The 9,020-nt window shown below is 39.6% G+C and overlaps 1 protein-coding gene across 1 annotated transcript; it reads right to left on the bottom strand.

The window, feature by feature from the left end:
* Positions 1-2,474: 2,474 nt before the first annotated feature.
* On the bottom strand, positions 2,475-9,020 carry LOC141945348 (ovalbumin-related protein X-like). The gene is made up of 7 exons (XM_074873409.1): positions 8,853-9,020; positions 8,145-8,195; positions 6,762-6,890; positions 5,864-5,981; positions 4,960-5,102; positions 4,492-4,647; positions 2,475-2,876 (listed from the first exon to the last, which is right to left on the bottom strand). The coding sequence occupies exons 1-7, from the start codon at positions 9,018-9,020 to the stop codon at positions 2,475-2,477; spliced, it is 1,167 nt and encodes a 388-aa protein (XP_074729510.1).

Raw genomic sequence — 9,020 nt, forward strand, 5'->3', positions numbered from 1 at the left:
GGTTTTGGAGAGATCAGATGCCACAGCAGGCATTCATCATCCCACTGGCTAGGCCTGCCACCCCCTTCACGGGAAATACTTTTCCACTGCCCTTTAAATATCATGCCTCCTACCCGCTCTGTGGTGGCCAGGGCCACCTAGCCATTGGTGCTTTTGCTTGCAGATTTGGTCCAGTATTGCTGAATTTGCGCTTTTTGCTGCCTCCTGTTTCCCCTTTGGAGAAAGGGGAAGCTCTGTACTTGCTTGTAACCTCATGGCTCCTTTGCTTTTTTCCCATTCCTTCATTTTGACCTTTGTTGTCATTCAAGAAACAACACTGGTCACTGAGGCATATCTTTGAACTTCAAGCACTTTCCGGTTTAATAATCATAGGAAGGCTAGTTTGCAAATGTAACCCTTTTCAAGTCCTATTGTTTAAGTATATGGGCTTTTAAATTTATGAGACTGAATCGACTGCTTCTGGCTACAAGAGATGCGAAAGGTGAATAAACTGCTTATGATAAACATTGAGATGTTGAAATTTTGCATCTCTTGGAACTGTTCATATGACTGCTTTCATTTCTAAAGAACAAAAATTAAAGTATACTTGGTAAAATAGCTGGGTTTACTGCTGAACAACAGCTGAGTCTGTATCACAAACATCCTGATGATATTCAAATAATATGAATGTCAGACTCGTAGCACCAGCTGCTTTCCTCTACATATCTGCCTTTATCATACCACACTATGTGCTAATGTGGAAACAGCCAACATTAATTACAGAGTTCCTTGTCTCAAGACTCTCAGTGGAGAAATGCTTTGCCTAATAGTTGTCAATGTACTTACTTTTTTTCTTTTGTCTTTTGAGTTACATGATTTTCAGATTATTTAATCATATAAAATGACAAAGCTGCTGGAATAGTTGTTCCTTGAAATACTTACCAGACTAACTGTCAATGCATCTTTAATACCCATTAGAATTGTATTGAAAAATATGTAAGAATAAATTAGTATTTGATTGGGTTATTTCTTGGTAATCTGTAGTACAGAGATGAATCAAACTCTAGATGCGTGCATTTATGTATTTCATAAATGCCTAGAAAACATATCTATATGCTTTATTCATTCTAAAAATAGGATTTTGTACTAAATCCTATTTTACTCACAACAGTTACCAATATAATGTTATTTTTAAGGGTGTGGGGTCCAGAAAATTAATATAATTCTCATGACAAGCATTTGTGATTTTCTTTTATTATGTTAACAAAAAAAGAAATCAATTGCATGCATCAAAATCATTAATGTATGATTAGAATGAAAACAGGACATAGTATTGAGCCAGTATATCCATATTTGCAGATGGCAATGGACACATAAGAAGAAAAAGACAGAGAATATTAGGATTCTCATGTACTTTTTAAAAACAAGACATATAGCCTTGAAATATCATAGGAACAAAGAAGCCCAGTTGCATTCATGGAAAAATAATGTGCTTGAGTTTTGAACTTCACCTGAGGGCTTTCTGGGGACTAATTGAAGTTTGCTTGCTAAGCAAGCTCAACAAAGACAGAGGTTATTTTGAAAGCTGTTTTTCACAAAACTCCCATTGAGAAGTGAGATTTTTTATAACCACTTGCAGGATTTTTCACAAAAATCAAAATGTTCTCAAATTTGAAGAGTCCTCCAATGTTTTAAACAAGAATTCAGACAGCTCTTTTGCCTGGCATTTCTCACTGAGTTCTGGATCATCTGGATCATCCGTATATCCATGTTTCAGGCTTTGAATCTACACTGCCTGAGAAGGCATAACAGCACCTACACAAAGTTAGATGTCTTCGCATTCTTTGAAGTAGAAGGGAGACTCTCCATGAGTTTGGAGAACCTCTGCAAGAAATTCAGAATCAGGTGAGGAACTCATGGTGAGAGGACGCCTCTGGATAGTGGACATGTACACCATTTCCCAACATCTAAGTAAAAAAGGTTAAAATATTCATGGGCACCAGTCAATAACCTGCATAGCAGAATCTTATTCATAAACATCTCCTTCAGACTGGAGGTCTCAAAGCCCATGTTTCAGGAACAATGACATGGGTTTGTCAGCAGGTTGCTGCCAGGGAATGGGATGAGAACAGCCCATATCTTTCTATGTAATGGACTCCCAAAAACTTGGAGTCATGCCTGCAAGTTGTTCCTTGAGTGAAAATCACTTTGTCCCTTCCTGGCTGGTGGGTACCTCTAGTCTCTGTTGACTCAGTCTTTGCTCAACTAAAGCAATCCTGAAACCAGTATGAGAAGGGAAAGGAGTAAACATGTTTGCTGCTGTTTCCTCACCTGCAGGTATGTCTTTGCTATGGAAGCTTCAATAATGGGCATTTCTTAGATTAGGCTTTCCACTTGGAGAAAATAATGAAGAGATGAGATTACACTACAATGTTACAGTAAAAGGGGTCTGTTTCTGAGAGGAAGGCAAGCATTATTTCCAGCTCTTTCTTTCTTTAGGGGGAACAATATCTACCAAAGAAGAGGATGCTGTTGGTTGGATTGTGTTTGATCAAGAAAAGGAATGGGTGGTCAGCCCTAAACTCTTCAAACTCAGAGGAATGTTGGATGTCTCCCATCACATCCACTGAGCCAGACATCTCAGTGCCCTCTTCACTGACTTCCATGTACGCCTCATGGATGGCCTCAGATATCTTCATGCTCTCTGCTGAAGAGATGCCAGACAGATTGGCCGAAGGGCTGAACAGGTCGGTCATACCCAAGGCCATTAAGACAGATGTCAGGTTATATTTTCCCTCAATCTTCATGCGCGGGAGGTACACTTTCACTCTCTTCTTTTCCATCACATTGGGACTGGTCCACACTGCAAGTTTTTCAAAGCTGATATTGTTCTCAAGCTGCAAAGAGAGGCAGGGAATGAAATGTCTGGGATGCAAATACAACTTCTTCCTACCGTTCATTTTAATCAAGGCTATCATAAAAAAAGCAAACCAGAATGGTTCCTGAAGTGCATCCTATCAACATCCTTCTTGTAGTTTATTGTTTGCCTCTCCAGTACTGCCTGTGTCACTCTCTTTTTATTCAGTTCCTCACCCACCTGACACATCCCTTTCCAGCCAACTAATCTTGTGTCTCATGAGGTACAACCCAATGATTTCACAGCCTAGCGAATTAGGCAGCTTGTGAAAGAGATTGCAAAAAAAGCCATGAAAATTTACCTACTGTTGATAGTACCTAACAAATGTACACTCTTCTACATCTTTAATAACTCTACTTTATAATATAATTCCCAAAAAACTGCTTAAATAATAATAATGGCTTATATAATGGAGGCTGCATCACTTTTTCCCTTTCCTGAGTACGTATAGGCAATTTGATAACACCTTGATAACTTTATTTTAAATGATTGACATTGGAATTCCAATTTTTTTGTTACTTCTTTCAGAAATCCTGCATGAAGATAATACAGTCCACCTGACTTTGGCAAATTAAGGTTTCAAGTTTTGTTTCTTCCTTGCATCTGTCTGTTTTTATTTCCTCTTTGCCGTTAGTGTCCTGCATTCATTCAGTTGTTTAGCTTTGTTTTCTTACAAGGCCAAGACAAAAGTTTAATTTAATTTTGCACAGTCAGTAGATTATATTTGTATTCTTGCCTCACTGCATACTGATGCCACTTTTCTCTTTTTTTTCTTCAAAGGGCAAAACCATTTTTATTACTAGTTTTCATACATCTGGCAAAAACTGACTCAACCTGACTTAAAGTAGTTTTGATGTTTTCTTTTACTTTCTATGTTGTTCTCATTTTCTGTCCTTGTATGTTCAGAGATTCTTTCTGCTGTTAATGTTGATCTCATTAGACCGAACTCTCTTCTGTTTTCTCTGACGTGTAATTTCTAAATATCTTCCATGTATTTCCTTCTCATCTCTATATTTAAGACTCTCTGGAGACTTAACTGATGAAGCATTACTGATCAGTTAGTTTAGCTTGATTGGTTTCACCTTTTTAAAATCAATAATATTTCATTAAGAACATGCTTTATCTAACTTTGGTTTTCATTCTATGATGAGCTATAATCAGGGCAATTTTTGAAAGCAAACCATTTATGATGTTTAATGAGGATTTTTTTAAAAAAGAATCGTTAGTGATTCCTCCAAAGAATGCCTAATTATCATCAGTTTTAGCAACATTTCCTCAACAGTTTGGGGGGGGTGGGGGTGTGACATTGCCTCTCAATGAAAAAAAAAGTCTGTCCATACATACAGCTTATTCTGTAGGGCTACAGCAGCACTATCCTCCTTTACTTTTGTTTTATTGGACTGAGTCCAGGGCTCTCCTAAGAAGCCAGTCCCTGCCTGAGCACCTCATAGCCCCTGGGGGACTTTTGTGCTCCCCTGCCTGCCCAGCACAGCCGTGGTGTAGGCAGCTGGGATGTAAATGGACAGCAAAAAGTCTGACGGCAGCCAAGTCCCACTGAAGTGGTAACTCTTCTGCTTCCCCTGCCAGGGCCATACCTGCTCCAGGCCAGAGATGTCATCAGGCAGCAGCACCAACATGCTCAGCTCTCCGCTGGCGTATGGAAGCTCCAGGATCTTCATTTCCTCTGCAGCCACCGCTGCCACTTTGAAGGTACTGTTCTGACACATCATTTGCACAGGTCTGCTTTCTTGCTGCAAAAACAGATATATGAGATGATGTGACTGGGGAGCATTTTTTTTTAAGCAAGCAAATGTACAAGTCTTTTGAAAGGGACAGGACTCAATCTTCAAGTGTATTGCCTTTGGAGAAGAGCTGTTTCTCTTGCCTGCTGGTGTGCCCTGGAAGCCTGGTTAGACACAGCTCTTGCAAACCTGACAGTGAGGGGCCCATCTAAATCACCCGACCACTGACCACAGCATGTTGTATATGTAACACCCACCCTACTGGCTGTGCAAGCCAACAACCTGGCTTCCTGGCCAGAAGCCGTGTCTATGCCCTCCTACCTTTGTCACACTGAAGGGAAATTTCTGAGAGTCTTCTTCTTTAAATGCTGTCTTCCATATCCCTTTGAAGTAAATGGCATTCACAAGGACCAGCGCAGTATAGAGATCAACAGAGCCTGGTTCAAGGAAATCTTGGATCTGTCCTTTAAGGAAGAAGCAGGGCAGAGAGTGATAAGTTTCACAGCAGTAGTCTTGCATTTTAGAGGTCAGTTGACATCCTGCTGCTTGACTTGACTTCCTCTTCTTCAAAGGTCTGCATGTGTAATTCAGGTTCATGAGGATGATTTAATACAGAACGACTGGCACCTAGCCAGACATTTCTGCAAGACGACAGGTAGGTTCAAGAGTGGTATACATCCCCAGCAATATTTCTCACCAGTGCTTGGCAAAAGGCTTATATAGAAAAGAAGGAACAGGAGAGGGAAGCAGTGATATAGATTTTCTGTTTCTCAATGTGCTGCTTCCTCACACTCCACTCTTGTTTTTCCTCCCACCTCAGCATGATAAATGCACACAAGCTCCTGAAACATTTCCTTCCCACCATCAGCCTAGTGCGCACGTTGCTTTTTCCCCTGGAAGCCCACTTCTTACCCATCCAGCACATCCTTGTAAAATTATGCCAATATTCTAGAGAAGCCGGGACTAATCTTTCATGAGTCAAGCTCTCCAGACACAAAAAGTGTGAATATAAAGTGTGCATATCGTGGTACCTCTGCTTTTGCCAGATAAGTTTAAAACACACTGTCACTGCCACACAGGTGCAATAGAGTCATCCCTTTCCATGTGAAATATCCACTAATGGGGATGGGAGGAAGAAATTTCTTCTCTAGTATTTAGTCTTTCCAGAAGTTGTTCAAATACAGTTGTGAGAGGAAGTATATTTCAAAATCTTGTCTAACCTTACCATCTGTCTGATTTTCCACCCAGGAATTAATGAGCTGTCTGGCTTGATCTGGTGTTGTTTTGAAGTTGACCATTTCCAGACCTGCTCTGTACAGTTTCTTCACGCATTTTGCATAGATCTGTAAAGACAGCAATTGTAGCCACTAAACTAGTAATTTTTTAAAAACACTATGAAGGTGAAATAAAATATGGCTAAAAGGATTTTTATAGTGATGCCACGGTCATTGCTTACTTCCTGGAAGAACCTGCTAAAATTAAAAATTAAAATAAAAATTATTCTGATTCATGACATTTTCAGATCTGACATTTTTATTACTTGACTAGTTAAGAGTATATATTAGAAATATTTAAATATTTTCTTGAAGAAAGCCTGATCCAAAACCCTTTTTCAGGTTCATTTTAGAGTTTTATTTTCATTATATCCACTCCTTTTTTTTTAAAGTATTTTTCCTTATTTTGAGAGATAAAATGGTCCTTCGATTTAGAATTTTTGTATCTTTTGTTTTGAAAATGTCAAATGAAATATTTTGACACTTTCAAAAGTTGCTTTTGAGGTGAGGTTTTCAAGTGGAGAAATGTGCTGAAGTCAAATTATTTCCTGAAAAAAAAATAACGAACAATCTATTAAAATGAAAAGGCTTTGGGGGAGCAAGTAAGGAGGGGAAACTTACATTACCAAATAGTTTTGTTTATTACTCCATTCATTTTTGAATAGGACCATCTTTTTGCCTGGAATTGCTTTCCATTCAGACTATTGTCAGGGCTGTGGCAAAGGGAAAGACATGGAAATCCACACCAGTGGAGACCACTGGATTAACAGATCACCTACTCCAGTCAATCCTCCTGGATTACAGGTCTATACAGGGTTTAGCAAGAAATCACTCTAATGTACAACTCACCGGTAGGACTGGATATGTCTTTTCAGCATAGAGTCTGTTGGCAATGTAGAGTGAAAAATTGGCTTTTTGTGCAGTGATATCTGAGAGAAGTTCTTTAAACAGTATGTGGATATTCATAGACTTGCCACACTGAGTTGTTGATAAAAAGATAAAAAGATATAGTGTTATCTTATTTTACTAGGAAGAGAATTATATTTGTAAGGTACAAATAACATGGGAAAACACACAGTGTTCTGACATTTGCAAATGAACATGTACTATACTCTAAAAGCTCCATGGGAGGGATGTTCAATACAAGCAAGTAATGATGTACAATTAATTCACAGTGTATGATGACACTCATTCTAGGTGACAACAAGCAGAAAACCTCAGTGATAAATCTGAAACCTATGGCTCGGGAGTGAGGTGACAAAAGGAAAATTCAGATGTCAATTATTTCAATTAGTGAGTTGTCATAGTTATGGAGCCTCTAGTTCCCAGCTTCTGCTTGCATTTTCATGGCAGCTTTCTGCTGAAGCTGCAGATGGGAGAAGAGTGCTAGATGACAAAGGAGTCAGGAAATGATTCATAATATAGTGAAAAAATGGATCAGCTGTCTAATGTCCCAAGAATAGTGTTCCAGGTGACACAAGATAAGAGCATGTAAGAAAAATGCACAATGATAAACAGTGGGTGGTACTTCACTTTATGAGAAGGAGAAATGTGTTGAACTACTGCTTTCTAAATGCTTAACCAGCCACTAAATTCTCTAGCTGATATTACCTTTATTTTTCTTTCTTTAAAAAAAAAATATTCTTGTCCTTTGCAAGACTCATCTTGTGCTTGATCCCAAGTGGATGAGGACAGGCCAGAGAGAATGGCCTGTATTACCTTTACAGAGGCAGCAGGTTAACACGGAGGAAAGCACATAGGTGGTATCAAGGTACTGGAACCCCTCATGGTGCTCTTGGGGTAGCAGTGGGAATCAGAGTCTGGAAAAATCCCTGTAGCTTTTGGAAGAGTGTGGTTACTTTCCAGCCTTTGAGGCTTCTGGGGTCTTTTCTGCTAAAGTACCTTCCTGCCCCACTTTGGAGTCTCTCAGCTGCAGGTCTGACTGCTGTGCCCTGGTTGCAGATGCTGAGCTCCTTTCACGTGCTGTGTCCCAGCAGCACTTGCAGGTGTGCAGATGCTCGTCTACACAAGAAGGTAGCCCGGTCTCCAAAGCATCCTATCCTGTCCTGTCACTCGTTCTGGTGCAACATGTGCAGCCTGTCGTCTTCTAATTAAGAGCATTAGCAAAGGTTTGGGAAGGTGTTGAACCTACTTGAAGCACAGTCAGAACATTCTATTCTCAGGGGAAAAATCTGAGAGAAAGGTAAATAAATATACCTTAGATTTCTGTACCTTGGTCTGAATAGTTCCTCCAAGTCCTGCAATTTTGTCAAAGTGAAGAACCTGCAATTGAGAGTAGCAATAGAAGAAATTACATGCATGAAGTCCACTGAGAGTCACTGATGTTGGTGTTGAAACTATATGTGTCAACTAACCAGGTCTGATTAGCACATAGATGAACTGAGAAATTTCATGTGAGCTTTAAATAATTTTTTTTACTACATGTGCCACACCGAAAATTTGTGATTACGATCCTCAGCTTAGATCCCTTCTTTTCCAGTTAATGGTATTCAGTCTATAAACCAGCTACAACCTTACTCTATTGTATGTATAACTGTGATGCTTGTTTTCTGAATGTTTCATCTTTTGTATATTACAAGTTGTCCTTTCCACCTGGAAGGAATCAGGTCTGTGAGATAATATAAGCTGAAGTAAGTAGACCTGCCTTAACCATTCTTCAAGACTGCTCTTTCTTGATGGAAACCAAAGGCAATTCTTGCCCTTCATGGGGAAAAGCAATGGTAAGTGAAAACCCAGCTCCAGATCCAAACCTCACGGTTTGGAATGCCATTCTTTTTCTAGGCAGGTTTGAATCCACTGCCGAATGTGACCATGTGACTTTCTCCCCTCAACTGGAGAAAGTCACAAAAATGTAAATGGATAATCTGTTGCTGTGTTAAACTGGGTCAAAAGGAGTTTGTATCAATTTATGTAACGTACCTTCTCCATCTGATACTCAGTGTTACCTCTTGCTCCCAGATAAACCATGGCCAAGGCTGCAATGATGCTCAGGGGGGAATAGAAGATGTTGTCGTTGGCATGGTGGACTTTCAGCTCTTTGAATACATCAAAAGAAAATTCTGCATTTGCTGCAGTGATGGAGCCCAT

This window comes from Strix uralensis, chromosome 1 (assembly GCF_047716275.1).
Source record: "Strix uralensis isolate ZFMK-TIS-50842 chromosome 1, bStrUra1, whole genome shotgun sequence".
Lineage (NCBI taxonomy): Eukaryota > Metazoa > Chordata > Aves > Strigiformes > Strigidae > Strix > Strix uralensis.